Consider the following 22,863-nt stretch of genomic DNA (forward strand, 5'->3'; position numbering starts at 1 on the left):
AATACAGATATTACACAATCGTCCTTATATATCATATCCATTTCTCTTTCTCCTCATCTAACTCATATACATATCAAAATTCATGTTCAAGCATTTATAAAGTTGTAAATTTTAACAAAATAAACGAAGTTTGGTCAAATTTAGTTGTAAATTTTAACGAAATTATGAAGTTTGGTCAAATTTAAATTTATCCTTAACTATTTCATCCGTATCTTGGATGTTATGAAACACCATTTCAAACCCGACCGAAATCAATTCCTTGTTGAAATCGGCTCGAGATATACTATTGTCTTGCCTTAGTTGTCATCGTACATCTGCCACCTCTTTGACCAGATACCCACCTTCCTTGTGAAATCGGGTCGAGATACACTATCGTCCTGCCTTAGTTGTCGTCGTAAATCTGCCACCTCTTTAACCAGAGACCAACCTCCTCGCCCTTTATTTTCTTCCTTCTTGCTCGGAATCTGATCGACGAAATCAATCTCGTATGAACAGTGAGATTAATAATACTAAGATAAAGGTGAAAATTTATTATGGGGGACGAGCTTTAAACATCAAGCGCAATTGAATACCATGCCGAATAGGGGGTGTATCTCAACAACAAAACAAAACATGCACCAACTTTTAAATTTCTTTTCACACGAGATTTATCGAATTCACACTATTATTTATTGCATAGCAAAAAAGCGCACGCCGTTATTCGAAATACGCAATAAATAAATATCTTTTGTGAAATTAAAAAAATCACATATATGCGCAACGTTATTCGCGATACACAAACAACGACTTTATCATAGAGCGTTTGAGGTAATTTTATTATAATATTCATAATGATATGCATATGATTTTTATTAATATCCCTCCTTTCCCAAAAAGTATGAACATTTTGTTCGGCACAGGTTTTAATGCATAACTGGAAAAGTAAGAAAGAGATAGGAAAAAAAACCTTTTAAATTATTGTTAGGGCCCGTCTGGTAGCCCAATAAATATTAACACTTGCCCAATGAAAATGGAAATGGTGTTTCTTAACTAGGCTGTTAGAACTGACCACTGTTTGGTTCAGCCCAAACATGGTGATTGGGCTTTATTCTATGGTTTGGTTGAATCAGGGAGTTTGGGAAACGAAAACCACTGTCTCAAAATTACCCTCCCACAGTTGAGGACAGAAATTGGCAGCGATGCCATCAGATTTGCTACTAAATTAGGCGGTAAATTGGTTCTGATTCCCGCCATTACTCTCCAAACCCCCCATTATTAAGCCTGAATAGGTTAACTTAACCAAGAGATTGTTACTCCACTCCATAGTAGCGACAACACCGCTGTCAGCATCAACGTGATATCTCATCACCAAGGTTAGTGAAACAGCAAAGTTAATGTTGAACTGTGATAACGTTTGTACTGTGTATGCGTTCGGCATTAATGAACTCAAGTTCCGTTGCAGCCATGACGTCGAAGGGAAAGGGGAAGGTGACTAGCACTGGTAGTCTTACTGGTATTCCTTTGTCCATGTAATTCGGTTGTAGTGATTGCATTTATGTTCATTAGAATGTTACTCTGAACTGTATTGTATGTTGTGTTTGTTTTTGGCGTAACCGGGGGTCCATCCGGTGTTGGTAAGCCTGAACGTACGCGGCGGTCTTGGTCGAGGCGCGAGGAAGAGGTTATGATAATGGCTTTGCACGACATCGTTGCGGGAGGTTGGAAGGCCGACAACGGCTTCCGGCCCGGACACTCTAAGATGATCTACAACGTGTTGAAACGGAGATCCCGGATACTGAATTGAGGGTGTCGCGGCACATTAACTCCAAGGTTGCGACTTGGAAGAGAGATTACAACTCCCTGGCCAACATCCTAAACCGTAGCGGTGTCGGCTTCAACTCAGACAACGGGCATCGAATCGAGTGTAACGATGATCAATGGACTCAAATTGTGAAGGTATATAATGGGTAGCTCTGCCACGTTCACATTGATCATTTCATTTACCATATACTCTGTACTGTAGGCTGACAACCACGCGAAGGGAATGCGGCACAAGTCTTGGCCCTTCTACGAAGATTGTAAGTTGATCTTCGGCAAGGATCGTGCAGCAGGTGGTCGTGCGGAGGAGGTGACTGAAGCTGATGATGCCTTACACGGGCCAGACGCATCCGTCGCTGATGAGTCTCAGCCGGATGCGAGTCCTTACCACCTCGATGACTTCTTCACCGAGGAGCAGATCAATGAGGGGCTCAATTATGATGGCCAGGGGTGTGACGGGGTTGGGGCCAGCGATACACGAAGCATACCAAGCCCCCCTGCGCCGAAGAAGGCAGTCCGCAAGCGCAAGGTTGAAGACGTTATGGAGTCGATGTTGGATGTGATGAACAAGATGAATGACAACACGTCAGACCGCCTCAACACTCTCTCTATGCGCATTGGGTACGACTATGATTTGAGCGCAAAGCGGGTCGAAGTTGCGAAAATGCTGGATGGAATCCCGGAAATGACCAAGAAACAGAAGTTTATTGCGTGCGACATACTTGTCAAGGAACCGGAGCGATTGGATCTTTTCTCCGGCTTCTCCGACGTTGACAAAGCGGACTACATAATCCACATTCTAGAGGAGAAGCTTCGTATTTAGTGCTGGAGCTGCTTCATGGTTGACTCTGTTTTTTTTGGATCAGCAATCCCCACATTTTGCATGCACCGGGTGGTCATGTGGGTGGCAATATAATGTATGTATGATGCATAAGTACTAGTTATATGAGATGCATATGTACTAGTTATATGAACGTCTAGGTTGGGTGTTAGTTGGACTCCTCTGTTTTAGTTGTCAGGTAGTAGAAGTTTGTGTGGAAGGTACTACAGTTGTTCACTATCTGATATAAGGTTGCTAGGGTTGACCTCATTTTGATGGAGGAAATATTCCCCATCGGTATTTATAGCTATTATATTTGAATTTATGTAAACATACCTCGGACTCAACTACCACATATATCCAAAAATGTTATCCTCTGATATCCCCCCGGTGTACCCTTCTTTTTTGGCAATAAATATGATTGTTGCTTCAGTGGGAAACAGGCAACTACCCCGTATAGACGCCACGTATTACAGAGACGCATATCAATAAAATAAATATAATACGTAGTACATTCTTGTGGAGTGCAGAGGGTGGTGGTCGATATTCACAAATAATATTTCACGACCACCCCCACATTCAATGATATACCAACTGCTCAGACTGTACATTCTCTTCCACTGGAAATTATACAACCTCAATGGTACTGGAGAATATAGGCCAAATATAAGTCGATCTGGATTACATTTCTTGCTTCAGAACTGGTGTGCGATGCGCTCATTGATCACCTGCAATAAATTCATCCATCGCTCTTCATTCCCACCACGTCTCCCCTTACACTATCACATCAACATCACAACTTATAAATGCTTCCCAACCACCACACATTAATTCGATGACCAACAACAATATTTGAAGCAAACCTACCACCACATTCCATTATTTAAGTTGCAGAATCCTCTCCACCACTCACACAACTCAAACAGAAAGTACTCCATATTCTGCTCTAGTTCTTAGGCGTTTCTCTCCCCAGATCAGACGAGTATGGCTCAAGGAGCACCCAACGTTCTCCGAATGTAAGATAACATGCGGTCTGCATGGTGATTGTTGTTTGAGAGTTGGCTTTACGATGGACATTTTTTGTGTGAAAACTTTAGGTTTACTAATCATTTTTTCCGTTTGGTGTTTATCATATTTAAACAGGCAGCAGCCACACGGTGGTGTCCCTCCGTTCGAGTTCACGATCTGCTACACCGTCGCGGAGCACCACGACTTCATGGTAAACTTTACTACTCGTGTTACACCCTTGCTACATGCACTTCTGCCTACACCAGCTCACTGAACATGTGTCTCGTTGTCTTGTTAGCCGTTCCCCGATGCATGGGTGCAATTCTATGGGGCTCATCTCCCTGTTTTCTGCCGTGTTGGTCTCCCCGATCATGCCCGATGGCATGTCCAGCTTTGTCAGCGCGACGGACACACCGGAATGGGTCGCGGTTGGCCATTGTTTGTCCACTACTGTTGTTTCCAAGATGGAGACTTACTAACGTTCACATATGACATGGTGGACGTTTTCACTGTTCGCCGTTTTAACTACTCGCTTGCTCTCCACGTCCCTACGGTTGAACGTAACTTTTTTTGGCCGTTGGTTTGACATACGAAGTACGACAGTTTGCTTAAATTTATGGTAATAGTTTGATTGTGTTTGATGCAGCTTTGGATGTACCACTTCCTATGGTCGATGGTTTGCATGACGACATTCTGGATTACGAATGGGGTCTTGGGTTGTTCGACCATATGGCTGATACCACCACTGATGTGCCTCCATCACTCGGGCCTGACAAACTGCCCGCGGCGGAAGTATTAACTACGATCGGCGAGGGATCAAACTCTCTTCAGCTCGAAATGCCCTCGGCATCGGTTGCAACACTTCCCCGGCCCAAAAAGGACAAAGGGAAAAAAGCCGTTGGAGGTCCAAGAAGAAACTGACAACACGGGGCCGACGCCGGACCTCGATCTGAAGCTGTGCGTCGCCCGCTCTACCCGGACACCCAACCCGAAGCTTCCTGGCCCATCTTTCACTAAGACACTGACCGCAACGAACATATCGTCCACAATGGTACAAATACCGCTTCATATACTCCAGTTTTTACTTTCGGTGGTCGCATGTATCACTATAGTGTTTGTTGTGTTTGCTTTTTTGTAGACCATTCCCAAAGACTTTTGGGAAAAATATATCAAGTTGAACAAGTCCAGGTGCACGTTCAATCTAGAGTCCGGTGGTACCGTTTGGAAGTTGGTCATCTCAACGGCTAGTGGGAGGAAGCGGGCCGGCATCGGATGACAGACATTTATTAAGGGCAACAGTATCAAGGTTGGAGACGTTCTTGTGTTTGAGATGGTTCCGTATCGGAAGCTGTACTTCATCGTCAAGATCATCAAATAAGCACTGGTTCTGCAGGTGGTTCGTTTATGTTTGTTATGTTGGCAAGTTGTCGTTTATTTTTTATGTTGTGGGTGTAGTTGTGTATTGTGTGGTGTTTTGTATTTTGTGCTTTGAATTAGGAAGGTAATTGCGTTGGTAGCTAAGCAAGGACTATGAATTTGTCTTTAACCGATGGATGTAATTTTCCAGTCAGCCTTGTTGTGGCTTTGAATGAACATTCCACCAGTTGTGTGTACCATTCTTGCATCCGTGAACGATGCGATATAAATCCGTAGCCCAATGTGATAACACTTGGAAATAATGCATAGCAAATTTTAGTATCAGTGATCGACCAAAAAATGTATGCATACTTGCGGGCTCAAATTTTGTGGAACATGTATGGCATAATGTGTTTTAGAACGTAACACAGTATGTAATCGAAAGCATCTCAGCAATTCCAATTGCCAATTTAGGTAGAGTCCAGAGAAGTGCATCAAATTTCTACTACAAAGTGTAGACGAATTTAGAGTACATAATCCAGAAGCAAGCATAAGTACGTAAAACACCACAAACAAATTCAGAGTCTAGCAATCTGAGTGCACAACACAGTTATGATTCATGCTTTGTCTACCGATTCTCCCACATGTAGTTAGCCAAGTCGACGCGCATTTGATTCCAACCGGGGGACGCCTCAATTGTATCCACGAACTCGACGTTCGCTGCCGGATCGGACTGCGCACCGTCATCATCCTCCGCACCAACCCCGTTGAGGGCATCCAGTTCAGATTCAACAGGATCGACACCCATCTCCCCGCGGATGTAGTTGTGCAATAGGAAGCAACACATAATCAATCGGGTTTGAGTTTCAATGGGGTAGAAACTAGCGCTACGAAGTATTCCCCATCGCATCTTGAGAATTGCAAACGCACGCTCGATTACATTGCGGGCCATTGTGTGTCGCATGTTGTACATTTCCTTCGGGGGGGATGGCCTTTGATTGTTAGAGCCCTATTCCTTGAGATGGTAGCGCACGCCTTTATAAGGTGTGAGAAAACCTTCGCTATTGGCATACCCATTATCACACAAGTAGTAGCAACCTAAGGCAAAGTGCAAGTGAATTATAGGAGTTAGTAAATTCAAACATAAATCCAACTAAAATAGAAGATCAGTGAGTAAAATATGTAACCTTTTGGAACTTTGAGACCATTGTTACGAGTCACCGCATCCCTCAGAACCCTTGCATCGGCGACCGACCCCTCCCAACCCGGAAGAATGTACACGAAACGAAGAAACCGATCACACGACTAGAGTGTTTGTAGAAATTTCCCCCTTCCTAGACCTATACCGAGGAGCATCCGCAGCACTCACGCGGACATTAATGTATGTCCCGTCCAGTGCACCTAAGCAACCCTATGAAACGAACAAGTTATTAATTAACATAACCATGAACACGAACGCAATTGATTCGAGACGGCTGTGTTTACCTTGAACCATTTCCATCTTGCATCATCACAGCTTTCATCCACCGGAGTTGGTTGCACGAATAGGGTTCGATGAAGATGAATAACACCACGCATAACCTCATGGATGTAGCGACTCACGGTATGTTTCGACCGTAGAAATTGGAATCCAACCACACGATTCTTAGTGTGGTGAGCTAGAGTACTAAGGAACATAGCAACCTGCTCCTCGACGCGGACGTACCTTTGATCAACTAATCCACACTTATCGCGCAATATCCGACAGAGCCGCCCGAATGCATTGCGGTCCATACGCAGATTGTCAATGCAGTCCACGTCGGTCACTTTTGTGAGCCGGTTCATATGGGAGACTTGAGCCGGCATTTTGTCGGACATGTTGTAAGAGGCCTGCGTGTCCTCCTCCCCGCTGTGCGCCGTAGTGTGTGCCAGTCTGTTGACTATATTCAGAATTGTGAAGCAGTTATGTTGATGATCGCGGATTATGTCCTCGATCATAACCACCGCAGCCTCCATCTCCTTCCTCTTCATATCTCGGGAGTCCTCCATCCAGTGATGAAGCTCAGGACCTGAAACTCGAAGGGGAATCAAAATGGAATTAGTGGTGGCTGCCCTAAATGAATACCTCATCACTGATTTGCCAAAAAATGTATGCATACGTTAGGCAGATTACACAACAGAGAGCAAAAACTAAACATCAACATTGGATTTTGATTCAAAACAATCCAAATATGGATCAACAAATACACGGTCCTCTCTCTAAACCCCACATATGACGAGGATTCAGACCAGCCCATCCGATGGAGTTCAAACAAATGAAATTATGCATTGCAGACGGTGAAAGAGCTGAACCGGGGAGGAAATAGTTAATATTTGGGTGAATTTACAATAAGCCATGCTAAAATCAACAACAGAACTACACACACTGCAAACTATGAACACAATTTTAACAGTTTGACATTGCAAATACGGCATTTCCGCCTTGCATAACAGTCGGCCACAAATTTAGAGTCAAAATTGAAACTCTATCAACCCAATTTCAACCATCAACACCAAATGCATATTCATAGCTACCAGATCAAAACCAAATACCCATTATTTCGACATACCCAGATGGATAAAGGCCGATAATCCAAGATATGAAAATAGGCGGTCACTCACCATATGGGATTTTCGTCCGAAATCGACTTTAGGTTAACGACGTCGCCGACCCCTGAAGCTCTGCAAATCCAGGCGGTTCCCCGTGCACCTGCAGCGACGGACCAAACCAAACCGTCAACCGTCGGAGGGTAATTTGGTATAATTCCTATCACTATCAGAGTTAACACCACATTCGTGAAAACTATACCACTCCCACCTCTGATTGTGCTAACACACCCAAGCCGATAGTAGTCTACACAACCTTGAAACCCGCTGGAATTTTGTCGGGTCGGCCGATTGGAGCGGCTGGTACCAGACGGGAGAAAAGCCAGGAAAAAATCGCGTTTCAAGCCTATTTGGGGCTACCGGACAAGCCCTTAGTGGAGAATGCGTCACACCTCATCAGATATAAATGAATTTTCAAAATTAAAAAATTCATACTTTTCAAGAACGAACTTAAAAGGAAATAGTTCATACTTATCAAGAACGGAGGTATTAATTAGCATAACCGTTACAAATTTATTGTACTAATATTTATACAAATTTAAAACTTTTTACTTTATAATTCAAAATTTATTTTAGAAAATATTTACATGACACAGGCATTCCGGGAAACATGCCAACTATCATAATGGAGGGTTTTCAAGTATAATTAATACTCTCTTCATCCACTTTAAGAGTTTCATTTAAGTTCGGCACGGGTTTTAATAGTACTAGGAATCATTATTGTTTTTGTATAAAGTATATAAAATGATATTTTTTTTAATTGTTTACAATTTGTATCATTAGTTATAATTGAGTTGATTTTATTTTTTTCTACCATATAAGATAATGTTTTTTTATGACTTTGAGTTATATATATATATTTTTTTGCTTTTCAAAATATTATGTTTATGAATATTATCATGTATTGAATTTAATTTTGATGACAGTGAATTTATTCATTCAAATAATTTTCTCTCTTTTTTATTGTATTTAAGAATACATTTTCCTTTATTTGTATATTTTATTCTATTTATTTCACGCATGTCCTTTTTTGTTATTTTTTATTTATGTTACTACACCTATAAGTATAATTGATATTAAAATTGTTTAAATAGTATGCTGAATATGAAATGTTTCATTACAATGAGTCGAGAGCATATTGTATAATTCAATAATATGTTTGTTGTTGTTTATAATGCTTTTAATTGTTTATAATTTTACTAATATTATTTTTGAAGTAATTCATATTCTTTAGAGAAATATATTTTTATATTATTGTTAATATATCTTTATTTTAATCTATTATACTGTAAATATATCTTTATTATTTTTGAAAATCTTTTATCCCGTGCATAGCACGGGTGGTAACACTAGTTATACATAACGTTACACAGAGATTATTACCTTATTATATGTAAACCAAAACTAAATAAAATTTACATTACAATATAGCAATTAGTATCTGATTATAGCAAAACCAATCAAAAATATTTAAGAATCCCTGTTTAATTCCATAAAATATACTCCCTCCGTCCCACATTTGTAGTAACATTTAGTTATGACACGGGTTTTAAGGAATTGGTGGAGTGTGTAATAATGAAGTGAGAGGTGGAGTGTGTAATAAATGAAATGAGATGGTGGAGTGAGATGATGGAGTGTGTAATAAATGAAGTGAGATGATGGAGTGTGTAATAAATGAAGTGAGTTGGTTGAAGGTGGGTCCCTCTTTGAGAGCATCCGCAACGCTGCCTCGTTGCGGTCTCGGTCTCATCTCGACGAGACGGCATCGAGACAGCGTTGCGGCTCCCGTCTCGTCTCGACGAGACGAGATGTCTCGACGCCCGACGCGTCCCGGCGAGGCAAGCCTCGAGCTGGCGAGACACGCGCCCGGCGCCACGTGGCGCGCGCGGGCTGCTGGCGTGACGCCCACTCGCCGACCCGCGAGTGGGCGTCGGATTTATGACGTCATAATTCAATTTTTTTTTAAATCAGATTTTTCAAAAAAATAAAATAAAATAAAATAAAAAACGGTAATATGACCGTTGAACGGTCATATTTTTAATTTTTTAAATTTTTTTATATTATATTTATACTCTTCTCCATTCTCCATTTTACACACAAACATACATCTATTCTCTCATCTCTCTTTCTTTCCTCTCCAATCACTTCTATAAAATCATTCATTTATTTTTTTCTTCTCCCAAACTTAATCAATTATGGATCCATTTGAGCAAATGCGTCGAATAATGGAAGAATCGCTAGAAGAAGATCGACGTAGGGAGGAGGAAGCCGCCGCGCCTCCTAGGCGACGCCGGACATACATCCACCATAACAGGGAGGAAGCCGCCGCAAGGTTGGAACGTGATTACTTCAGTCCGAACCCAGTGTGGGGAGATATCTACTTCCGTCGCCGTTTCCGTATGTCACGCCCGCTATTTTTGCATATCGCGAATACATTGGCGGCACGGGAAGAGTTCTTCAGAGAAGAGTTCGACGCTGTTGGCCGTCCTAGCCACACGACGCTCCAGAAATGTACTGCGGCGATCCGTCAGCTTGCTACTGGACAAACGGCGGATGCGTTCGACGAATACCTGCACGTCGGAGAATCCACTGGGCGACTTTGTTTGTTGAACTTCTGCAAAGGCGTCTGGGCAGCCTTCACCGCCGAATTTCTGAAGAAGCCAACCACCGCAGATTGTCAGTTTCTGCTCCGTCTTCACGAACAAGTGCACGGATTCCCCGGGATGCTCGGGATTGTCGATTGCACGCATTGGCAATGGAAGAATTGCCCTGTGGCGTTGAGGGGGTCATACACGAGCGGCCACAAAGGCACCCACCCCACCGTTATACTCGAGGCCGTCGCCGACTACCGGCTATGGATTTGGCATGCGTATTTCGGGATCCCCGGCTCGAACAACGACATCAACGTGCTCAATAACTCCGACCTCTTCGCTGAAGTTCTGAATGGTAAAGCGCCGGCCATCAACTTCGTCGCTAACAATCGCCAGTATAAAATGGGGTACTATCTTGCCGACGGCATCTATCCGAAGTAGCCAACCTTCGTGAAGACGTTCAACATGCCTACAGACGAAAAGCAGTCTCTTTTTGCGCAGAAGCAAGAGTCTGCTCGCAAGGATGTGGAGAGAGCGTTCGGGGTTCTCCAAGCTCGATGGAACATTATCAAAGCCCCGGCTCGACAGTGGTTTATGGAGAATATGGTCGACATCATGTATACGTGCATAATCTTGCACAACATGATTGTAGCCGACGAAAGACCTGAGGTGGGAAATTGGTTCGACCCTGAAACCCCGGGAAGCTCAACCGCAAGTAGTCCGCCTCGAACGGGAGTGCATCCGTCTTTGCAAGAGCGGTTGTCTATTCGGGCAAGGACACGTGATTCTACCGCCCACGCCCAACTCCAGGAGGATCTAATGGAGCACATTTGGGCAAATTTTGGCAACCGTTAGATGATCGTCACTAGAGAACTCCTTCTTCTGCTTCTTTGCCTCCATTTCTTTTATTTTGAGTTTAAGTGTGCAATTTGTAATTTCTAGTTTTTTAATTATGTCTTTTTTATTTTTTTAGGTATTTAAATTGTAATTTTATTTTATTTATAATGAAGTGTGTTTTTTATTAATTGAATTTGTTGGAATTAAAATAAAAAATGAAATTGAATGAATAGTTAAGAGATGGTTAAGAGATGGTTACGAGATGGAGGGATGCAGGTGCTGTCTCTTAGTAAGAGATAAGCTGAAAAGTACAGTGGGACCCATGAATAGTGAAGAGATGAGACAGTTAAGAGACGGATAAGAGATAGCGTTGCGGATGCCCTGACTTTTTGGTTTTTTATTTTTGTTTTGATTTATTTTAATATAGATAATGACATTTAGGTGTAATTCTAGTGAATAATGGGGTAAAATTTTATGTGCAAATATGTAAATTCTAAATGTTACTCCAAATGTGGGACGAATGCAAAATGTTACTACTACAAATCTGGGACGGAGGGAGTATAAGTAGGGGTGCTTAAACGGTTCTCCGGTTCTCGGTTAACCGGAATCGATCGATTAATTGAGGAACCGGAACCGGAAAAATCCGGTTCCGGTTCCGGTACCGGTTCCAACTTTTTAAATAACACCGGTTCCGGTTCCTAACCGGGAACCGGATTATAATTCAATTTTATTTTTTTTATAATTTAATATACTAAAAAATCTAATTTATTGAATTAATTTTGAATTAAAGTAAAATAGTTTGAAACATTGAGTGATTTTTAGATTTAAATGTTTAATCTGTGATACTTTGAATCTACAATTATTTCCCTAATACATCATATAAACTAACTACAAAACATCATAAGTTTATTTTAGTTTTCAAAAGAACTTATACAAATACAATATCATTTCATATGATATATTTATTACAAATTTATGTAACAATTCCTTTAACATACGATTTTAACATATTTGTGAATAATATATTAAGTGTTCCGGTATAAACCAAATAGTCACAACAATATCAATTAGTATTGGAAATTCCAATGAATACTATGTTTAGCCAAAAAAGGGAAAATGAAATTCAATTTTAAAACTCATTTTTTTAAAAAAAATTGCTAAAGTTTAGAACTCCTATTTTTGTATTAGTAAAAAATTGCTAACATAAACTAGTCCGACCCGACCTACTACACTTGGCATCACTCTTATCCATATATGAATATTATTGTATTGTTGGTTTGTATTTTGTGTATTTATTTTAATTTTTAGGTATTATTTGTTATAATTCTAGATGTTTGATTATTATTTTTTTAGTATTGAACTATTTAAAATTATAAATGAATTCGAATTAAAATTACACATCGGTTCTGGTTCGAAACCGGAATCAACCGGTTCTTAACCGGCCGGTTCCAAACCGGAATCGATCGGTTCCGATTCCGATTCTTGAATTTATGAAAATTTAAAACCGGTTAACCGGTCAACCGGTCCGGTTAGAACCGGAACCGGCCGAATAAGCAAGCCTAAGTATAAATCTACAAATTATGCAAAATAAGGGAATGGATGAGGGTTAACACTATCAAAGTTAGCATTTCCTCTTCAGCGTTACCACTCCGCAAATTACTCAAACTTCCGCCGCCGCCGCAATCGCATCGGCCGCCGGCTGCTTCGGCCACAGTCTGCCGGAGCCTTGTGCTTTTCCGGCCAGCTCAATCCTACAGCAGCCGTAGCGGTATTATCGCGGCAGAAGAAGCACTGTCAACGCCTTCCATGGGGTCTCAAGCGACCGAAACCGAGTGGCCAGCGAATAAAGTTAGGAACACATTCATTAAATTCTTCGAGGATAAAGCTCATGTCAATTGGACATCTAGCCCCGTCGTTCCCCACAATGACCCCACTCTCCTCTTCGCGAACGCAGGTATTTCGCATTTTTTCTGCTATTCGCAGCTATTTTAACTGCTTATGTATTGGATTCGAATAATTAGTTGATCGAATTGGTGTGAGTGGAAGCGTTGTACGTAATTTGAATTGGAGTGGCTGTTTGTGGTCCGCAGTTCTGCAATTCAATGTTCTATTTAATTGTTTATGTTTAGGATTTGAATGAGTAGTTGGTCAAATAGGTGTTAGTGAAAGCTTGAAGTGGAGTAGCTATTTTGGAGCTCTGTTTAATTGTTTATGTTTTGGATTTGAGTGCTTAGTTGATCAAATCGGTGTTAGTGAAAGCGTACTATTTGTGATTCGAAGGCAGCCGAAACTATAGATGCTGATTTGTTGTTACTGGGGTGTTTTTTATTGTATTGGTTAGGTATGAATCAGTACAAGCCTATTTTCTTGGGCACGGTTGACCCTAACACTGAGTTGAGCAAACTCAAACGTGCTTGCAACACTCAGAAGTGTATTCGTGCTGGTGGCAAGCACAATGATCTTGACGATGTGGGCAAGGATACTTACCACCATACCTTTTTCGAGATGCTTGGTAATTGGTCTTTTGGGGATTATTTTAAGAATGAGGCCATTGAATGGGCTTGGGAGCTCCTTACCAAGGTAAAAGTTTTCTGATTGATAGGTTTATGATAGGTTTATGTATGTTGAGATGAATTTTGTTCTCTTTTTCAATGTTTCACTAATTCCACTTCAAATTTGATTTGTTGTACTTCGGAACAGGTATATAAGTTGCCCGGTGATAGAATTTATGCCACCTATTTTGGTGGTGATGAGAAACTTGGTCTTCCTGCTGACTTTGAAGCAAGGGATAAGTGGCTCATAGTTCTTCCTCCCAACCGTGTCTTGCCTTTTGGTTGTAAAGTACGAACCCTTTCTCTTTCCTCCTAATCTATCTGCACCATGCATGATTTTATATATTTATAAGTGTGCATGCATATATAGCTATACATATCTGAACCTGTAAGTTGATGTTCATTGTCATGGAATGATTTGGAAAGAGTGGCTTAAATTGATGCTTGAAGTGGACCGACACCATGGACATGCATGTTTTCTGCATTTGGACCACAACATTAAGATAGCTAGATAGTCGAAAACAATAAAGATTTGAACAGAAATAATATTTTCATTAGTTCTATGTTTCATAGCATGTTTGCATTCATGTGGCTATTTTATTTATATGTATTTGTATCATTGTATATTAGTGTTCGACGTTGCATTCAGTTTATGTGGCTATCTTAATGATGTCTACTTTCAGCATTCACTGAATTTTATTATTTTATGCTACTTTGAATAGGACAACTTTTGGGAGATGGGGGATACTGGACCCTGTGGGCCCTGTACTGAAATCCATTTTGATAGGATTGGCGGACGTGATGCTGCATCCTTTGTGAACAATGATGATCCTACAGTGATTGAAATATGGAATCTTGTGTTCATTCAGGTGATTCTTTACTCTTAAGTCTTATCCTATGGGGGACTTGATTATTTGCCTATGGTTCCAGCTACTGAATTGATAGCACATTGCAGTTTAACAGGGAAGCGGATGGAGTACTGAAACCACTGCCTGCAAAACATGTTGACACTGGGATGGGTTTTGAAAGATTAACTTCTATTCTTCAAAATAAGATGAGCAATTACGATACTGACATTTTCATGCCCATATTTGATGCAATACAACAGGTAAATGGAATATCTACATCTTTGGTAAACTAACCTATTCTCAGCCTGAAGATTCTTTTGAGATAGATAAGGAGTTTTTCATGTTTTAAATGTTAAAGGTTATGATACATGTTATTATTTATTAAGACATGACTTTTCAGAAAATAATAAGGGATTTTGCTCCCTATCTCTGTTGTTTTTTACTTGAATAATTATGTTAGATATTCGTGTTCTCTAAGTAATTTATAATCTTTTTAGGCAACTAAAGCCCGCCCATACTCTGGGAAAGTTGGACCTGATGACCTAGACGGAGTTGACATGGCTTATAGGGTTGTTGCTGACCACATTAGAACAATTTCATTTGCCATAGCTGATGGTTCTTGCCCAGGTGAAGTGCTAATGTTTATAATCATGATTTTTGATGTTCCTAGTTCATAAGTTGTTCTCTCATTCATATTGCCAGCAGTAACATATTCCCAAACTTTTAGCATCTGAATTTCTGGACTTATTTGAGGGATGTCAGTATATTGCTGCACGGCTATGCCTATCATGTCTTTTAGATGGTCTGAGAAGCTAATAATTGATTTGCAGGTAATGATGGGCGTGAATATGTGTTGAGGCGCATCCTTCGACGAGCTGTCCGATATGGTACTGAAGTCCTGAAAGCTCAACCAGGATTTTTCAGTGGGTACACATCTGCCACATTATACTTATTTTTTGTTATATTTTTATTTTCTCTGGATATATCCTTTGTATTTTGTACTGTACGTTTCAATATTGAGGTATTGCAACATAACTCCCTCCTATCTCCTCGATTATGGTCTTTCATATATTTTGTTTCAATAGGGTTGTTTATTGCTTCTCATAATATTATATTGTTATGTGAAAAGGCTGGTGCAAATTGTGGTGGATGTGATGAGTGATGTTTTTCCAGAGCTGAAAGAGCATGCCATGAAGATTAGGGAGATTATAGCAGATGAAGAGGCCAGCTTCGGCAGGACTTTAACTAAAGTATGTCCATTGATTTCCTTTATCTTGGTTTATAAACCTTTCCATTTGGTCATTTGGTGGTCAGTTTGCAGCTTCATTTTTTATATGCAGACAACCGTTCCATGCCTTGACTTGTTTTTATTTGGGTTATATTAGCTTCAGTTACCAGACATCTGTCTAGCCATCCATCTTCTACTACTGACATCATTTTTGCTAAATACTGATTTTAGACCCCCTAGTAGAAATTATGATTCCATTCTAATGCATTGGTCTGTTTTTTCCACAGGGAATTGAGAAATTTAAGAAGGCCGCTCAGGAAGTCCAAGGGAAAACACTTAGTGGACAGGCAAGTGATTAGCCAGTTTTGTTGTCATTCATCTTTATCCTTTTGTAGTAATTTGGTGCTTTTGTCTAGATTTCTCATATGTAGGCCAATCTAGCTTTTGTAACCAACCATTACATTGTTACTCACTTCCACATATTATTTCTTTGTTAAATTGCTTCCTATAGACTTGTAAAATAGTTGATTTTGTTCATGCATTAGCATGCATGCAGTTTATGTTTTTATGACCTAATTGATTAAGTAGAGGATCATGAATACAATTTTTGTTAGCAGCGGAAGTTTTGTTTTTGTGACTGGTTGGAGCCCTTGCAAGAAAAGAATAATAGATTTATTGGAGTTCCTCTTCCCATCTACAACTAACCACATATCCCACTATGCGGGTAGCATATATTGATCATGTTACCACCGTGTTTGAGCAACACACATATTGTAGAAGTAATTTTTTACTAAAACCTTTTTTTCTTGAGAATTATTTTCAATTCTTTTTACTGGTCTTCCCATCTTTACTTAATTAATGAGATGATTTATATGTTCTGCACTTCATGTCAAAGCATGGAAGGGCTTCACACACATAACTAAACATCTTGACTTTCTTTTATGTTCTCATTTATTGGGACCTACCTCCACGACTCCACATGGATAATTTTCATGCACTCCCTCCTAAGTTCTTGATTCTCACTTATCTGGTGCGCAGTTTATATTTGATAAGCTGAAATTTGGACATGCATAGTTGTTGCATCGTGTACTATATAATAAAATTAGTCTACTGGCCTATACTGCAATCAGTAAACTAGTTTTTAGCTTCTAACTGCCAATTTTCATTTAATTGCAGGATGCTTTTGACTTGTGGGATACCTATGGATTTCCTTTAGATTTAACTCAGGTAAGTGCCTCTCCAATTTTCAGTGTGAAAATGGTTTTGTTCCTTTAATTGTGACCGACAACTTGTGTCTATCAGCTGATGGCCGAAGAAAGAGGCTTGACAGTGGACGTGGAAGGCTTTAATCTAGCAATGAATAAAGCACGAGAAAGATCAAGGAGTGCACAGAATAAGGTAATTACATGCTGCTTCAAATAAATAATCAAAATGCTTATTCTTCAGATATATTACTCTACCTCTGTTAATTCTTTAAGAAACTCAGAATTAAAGTTCTTGGAGTAGAATGTATATTCTTGCTGTAAAATTTATTTTTGTATAAGCAAGTTTGCGAATAATTTTTGGTATTGATGCACTGAGAGAAGTAACTCTGTAACTGGCAATTGATGTTCAAAGATTGTAATTCCTCTTAATATGATTATGCTAAAAGTTCATCTGTGGATTATCTAGCAAGCTGGTGCCGTTATTGCCATGGACGCTGATGCTACTGCCTCATTGCACAAGAAAGGGGTTTCTGCTACAGACGATTCATTTAAATTTATCTGGTTCCAGGTTTGTAATCATTTAAATTAATTGCATCCAATTATTCTTGCTACTCTTTGCAAGTCAAAATTGGCTTTTCAATTTGTGTACCCGCTGATTTCCTACAAATGAATCTTGCTACCATTTTTGGTCTGAGCCATAAACAATTCATTTTCGATTTGTTTATTTTTCATTCTGATTTTCATTTTCTAGGATCACACAAGTGCGATTAAAGCTATTTACTCTGGGACTGAATACCTCGAAAGTGTTGTTCCTGGTGAAGAAGTTGGGTTAATCCTTGAAACTACTAGTTTTTATGCCGAGCAAGGTGGTCAGGTAAACATCTGAAGTCAATCTGCTTTGGATTTCATTTATTTTGTCACAGATACCACTTATTGGTTTTCAATTTCAGTGTGTCAACTCTTAATTTGGTAACATGTTCCAATTTGTTGGTGGATGATTGTTACTTAAGTGTCAATTTGGTTCTCATATTTGCTTTTAAAGAAAGTTTGTCTCATTTTCCTAGTTAAAATAATCACATTAAACTGGCTGTAATTTCATTGCTGGTTACCCAAGATTTATAGACTGAAGTGTTTTTGAATGAACTTTAATTATTCTCAACTATGTTACACTACAATGCAAGATTTCATGAGATGTTCCGCAAGACACAAACATAGTTAAAGAATACCAATTATATACTATAAATCAATATCCTATGTATTGTTTCTCACTTGAATTTAGCGAGTTTTCTTTTTTGAATTGGGAAATTATAATACACTGCTCTTTCATAATTGTTTTGGCTTTTTTTTGTGCAAATGCAAAACCATCCATTCGTTTATAGCACAGTTTTGTATTCACTCGCTCAATATTTTCTTGTAGATATATGATACAGGAATAATTGAAGGCCCTGATGGAGCTTTTAAAGTCAGTAATGTTCAGATTTATGGCGGGTTTGTTATTCATATTGGTTTTTTTAGAGGAAAGACTGGCAGGCTTTACATTGGCGATAAAGTGGTTTGTAAGGTGATACATTATTTTATTTCATTCTTAAGGATTTCATCATGCTAGTTCAGATACACGCAGATTAGGTTCTTTTGTTGGCCGTTTAAGTAGTGTTTTGTGTTGGGGCTGTTTCCGAGCAGGTGGACTATGATAGACGGACATTGATTGCTCCCAATCATACCTGCACGCACATGTTGAATTTTGCTCTAAGGGAGGTACTTGGTAACCATGTCGACCAGAAAGGATCCATTGTTCTTCCTGAGAAGCTGAGATATGACTTTTCTCATGGTAAGCTCACCTGTTTTAGTTTTTCCCGTCTGTACATTAGATAACTGAAACTCCCACAATGTAATACAGGGAAGCCTGTGAAACCTGAGGAACTAAGAAGAATCGAGTCCATTGTGAACGAGCAGATTAAGGCTGAACTGGATGTTTTCGCAAAGGAGGCCAAGCTTGCTGATGCGAAACGTGTAAATGGCCTAAGAGCTGTTTTTGGGGAGGTGAGATTGGAGAATCTTTATACTGGAAGCATTTTGTCTGAATTTTCTGGTTGCTTACATTTTGTCTTTCATCTTTCAGTTATATTTTTTTTCCTTTTATGTAGGTGTATCCTGACCCTGTTCGGATTGTATCAGTCGGTCGCAAAGTGGAGGATTTACTTGCAAATCCTGAAAGCGAAGAATGGTTATCAATCTCCGCAGAGTTATGTGGAGGTAAGTAAAGGACTTTAATCACCTTTTGACAGGGAATGTCTGCTGGGTTGATAAAGTTGAAATGCCCGTTCAGGGACACACATATCGAACACTAGGGAAGCCAAAGCATTCGCACTCTTACAAGAGGAAGGAATTGCTAAAGGAATTCGTAGAATTACAGCCGTCACATTGGATTATGCTTTCAAAGCTTTTGAACTGGCGGCATCACTTGAACAAGAAATAAATGAAGCATCCAAAACTGAAGGAAGCATTCTGGAGCAGGTTTTTGTTGGATAACTACTTCCCTAATTTGTCTTAATGCGTGAAACTTTGACATGCAATCATACTTCCTTCAATTCCTCCAGTCATATTTTATAGTTTTAACACTAGTGAAAAAGGGGCATGTTGTTTGAAGACTTAATTTCCTTTAAACATTAACTTGTTAATCATCACTGCTATGTCTTATGTTTTTTTTTATCTTATGAGCTGACTTCTTTCAGAATTATTTCTCAGAAAGTAACTGCCTTAAATAGTCGTGTGGAAGGAGCATCTGTCCCTTCTGCAACAAAAGCTGATCTCAAGGCTAAAATATCTGTGCTTCAGGTACTTCTCACTCTCAAGTCTGCTGATTATTAATGGTGTCATATGTTTCTGCTCGAGCTCAGAGATCTGTAAACTGTTTTATTTGAGAAAATAGTTAGGTAGGGATCATGTGGTTGTTTCCATCTGCACCTCAAAATTAATGCTAGACATTCACTCGATGGTGATTTTAAAACAAATTTTCATTATTACCTCATAGTTAAAGGTTGATCCCGTTCTTTGTCAAGTACTCCGCTATGTATTGGCTTACCTAGTTGACTCTCTTATGCTCTGATGACTTATGCTTTTGTCAGAGCCAAGTCATCAAAGCCAAAAAGAAGATAGCCGAAGAACATATGCAGAAAGCCATTGAAGCGGCCATACAAACAGCTGAAGGTGCTTCATCGAAGGGAAAGACCTTCTGCATTTCACATGTTGATGTTGGTTCTGATACTTCTGCAATCCGTGAGGGAGTTGTCAAAGTCATGGAGCAGAAGGTTCTCTTTTCACCTTCCTACTTAAATTAACAGCCACTTTCCACTTGTTCTCTGAATCCAATTTACTTGTGTTTATAGGGAATGGCAATCATGGTCTTTAGCAGAGACGAAACAGTGAACAAGGCTTTTGTTTGTGCTGGTGTACCCGAGAAAGATGGCAAGTACAAGTCGTTAAATGTTACAGAATGGTTGAAAAAGGTTTTGGAATTGATAAGTGGAAAAGGAGGTGGAGGAAAAGGAGGTATTGCTCAAGGCCGGGTGAGTAATCCCATTTTAATGAACCTCTTTGGATAATGATGCATAACCAATCTTTAAATCGCGTTTTAATACGTCAAGATTTGTATTCATGCTCATCTAGGGAACAGAAAGGGATTATTTTCTCTCGTGCTTGCATATAGCTGCTAACTCTTGGAGCTGAACGCTTTGTTTTATATTCTGGCTCATGGATTTTGTCACTCTTTCAGGGGAGTGATGCATCTCGTATTGAAACTGCAATGGATGTGGCAGAATCCTTTGCGGCAATGAAGTTGAAATGAGAAGAGACAACCTGTACATATTTCAAATTTATGCACAATGCAACGGTGAAGTTGATCGGGCAAGGAAATTTGAACGAACCATTGGTTGCATTCCGCAAAAACAAACGCTTGTTATTTGATAATAGATTTGATTGCTTTTGTTTTTTCTGTTGAAAACAATCAGGCTTCTTTCAAGGTTTGGTTATATACTACTCTCTCCGTTCCATAGTAATGGAGTCGTTTTTTTTGACACAAAGATTAAGAAAAATTGTGTTAGGTGAGTTAAGTAAAGAGAAAATAAAGTGGGACATGAAAAAAGGTAGAGAGATGAAGAGAGAAGAAAGTAAGAGAGAATAAAGTAAGTGTGGAAAAATGTGTTGACTTTTATTAAAAGGTAAATGACTCTATTACTATGGAACGTATCAAAATGGCAAAATGACTCTATTACTATGAAATAGAGGGAGTAGTAAACTTCCAGCAAATTTTCTAGTTTCTGTATGTTTTTTTTATAATGTCTTATCGTTCTCTAGGATATTTCGTTCTCTAGGATATTTGGTGCTGATTAAGGGTCTCTTGTGACCAGAACGGTGACCGAGAATGTACCTAAACAAAAGGAAATACTCACTGAAGAAGAGGAAGAAAGGAAAGATTCGTTTTGCAAATTTGATGAAATAGTTCTTAGATTATTTATAACTAGTACAGTTTGTTACCGTTGTTGGCTCGATCTGCTCGGCTAACTTCATTTAACTACTCCGTCTCGATAAATATGAAACATTTAATTTATATTACCAAGATCATAATTTAAAACAATAACAGAAGATCATAAGAATACAACATCAAATCAATAAATTTCCAACATCACAATTTAAAACAATTACATAAAGTCATATGATACAACATACGAAGTTTTATATCATAATAGTTAGCCTCATTCTTCAAACTCCATTGAAGATCACTTTATAACCATAAACCTGCATTTATTAAACAAATACTACAAACATTAATACAAAAATATGTTTCCATCCGCAAATCACAATGCAAAAATTAGAAAGCACTGGCCTTGTGCGCCTAGAAAATCATAATCTGCTAAATTTATACTGCCAGAGACAAAACTTCAACGTACATTTTGGATTTTGGGGTTGATTCTCTGTTGTGGTTTACTGTATATTTGATTTTCTGATGAAACAATTCAAAACAATTGAACTTTCCACAATCAAAATCAAATCTTGTTCATAATATATAGTCAATCGATATAATTATTGTGGGTGTCGCCCATCGATATAATTATTAAAAATAAAAAGAAAAAAAATCAAATCTTGTTCATAATATGTAGTCAATCGATATAATTATTAAAAATAAAAAGAAAAAAAAATCAAATCTTGTTCATAATATGTAGTCAATCAATAGGATGTCGCCGATCGATGTAATTATTAAAAATAAAAGGAAAAAAGAAAAGCACATGCCTACTCTGTAGTAGTCAGCTATGCCGCCGCCGCCGCTGTCTTCTCTGCCGCCGCCGCCGCTGCCGCAGCCTGCCTCGCCTTCGCCTTATCCAAAGCTGCCTTCAACACAACACTTTGCGCCTCCAACTCCGCTCTCTCTGCTATTAGCGCCTCCAATTCCGCCATCTCCTTCGCCCTCGCCTCCGCCCTCGCCTCCCTGGCCTCCGCCCTCGCCTCCCTCGCCTCCGCCCTGGCCTTCGCCTCCGCTGCCGTAAGCACCATGGCGATCTGAGGCGTTATTTAGGGATGATGATGAGAAAATATGCGGCGGAAATAGTTGGTGATCTACACAGACGTCAGCGGCTAGGTTATCTGAGGGAGGTAATGCTTTTATACAATTAAGGTTTTCTAATTATACACTGTGGCCCAAAGGTATAAGGCCCGTTCAATTAGGCTGTATTACTATCAAAAATAGCAACAAGACGTCATAGCTGTATTACTTTCCCAAAAAAAAAACCCACCGACACCAACAAGCCGTCAATATTAAATTAATAGAAAAATACTTTCTCCGTCCCACTAGAAGAGTCCCAATTTATTATTTTTGGACGTCTCAATCAAGGGCGGATGTAGAAAATTTTTTCGATAAGGACTCCACTGTACATGCAATTTTTATTATATTATATATGCAAAATAGTAATTATGCAAAAAAAAAAAAAATCACAAACATAATT

General features: G+C 39.4%; 1 protein-coding gene and 1 long non-coding RNA gene across 2 annotated transcripts; one reads left to right on the plus strand and one right to left on the minus strand.

Moving 5' to 3' along the window:
* The first annotated feature begins 12,633 nt into the window (after nucleotides 1–12,633).
* LOC125209849 (alanine--tRNA ligase-like) lies at nucleotides 12,634–20,922 on the plus strand. Its single transcript, XM_048109426.2, has 22 exons — nucleotides 12,634–12,988; nucleotides 13,376–13,614; nucleotides 13,735–13,875; nucleotides 14,309–14,455; nucleotides 14,542–14,694; nucleotides 14,932–15,061; nucleotides 15,265–15,361; nucleotides 15,564–15,684; nucleotides 15,950–16,009; nucleotides 16,839–16,889; nucleotides 16,965–17,060; nucleotides 17,334–17,435; nucleotides 17,619–17,741; nucleotides 18,285–18,428; nucleotides 18,548–18,695; nucleotides 18,765–18,907; nucleotides 19,012–19,120; nucleotides 19,194–19,381; nucleotides 19,613–19,702; nucleotides 19,993–20,175; nucleotides 20,254–20,433; nucleotides 20,640–20,922. Exons 1-22 carry the CDS (start codon nucleotides 12,634–12,636, stop codon nucleotides 20,709–20,711), a joined length of 3,072 nt encoding a protein of 1,023 aa, XP_047965383.1. The 3' UTR covers nucleotides 20,712–20,922.
* Nucleotides 20,923–21,513: 591 nt separating this feature from the next.
* LOC148930620 (uncharacterized) lies at nucleotides 21,514–22,652 on the minus strand. The gene is made up of 2 exons (XR_016136638.1): nucleotides 22,154–22,652; nucleotides 21,514–21,661 (listed from the first exon to the last, which is right to left on the minus strand). It is a non-coding gene; the product is annotated as an uncharacterized LOC148930620 (long non-coding RNA).
* Between the last annotated feature and the right edge of the window lie 211 nt (nucleotides 22,653–22,863).

This window comes from Salvia hispanica, chromosome 3 (assembly GCF_029641045.1).
Source record: "Salvia hispanica isolate PSC_SH4W2 chromosome 3, Shi_PSC_v1, whole genome shotgun sequence".
In the NCBI taxonomy this organism is placed as follows: Eukaryota; Viridiplantae; Streptophyta; class Magnoliopsida; order Lamiales; family Lamiaceae; genus Salvia; species Salvia hispanica.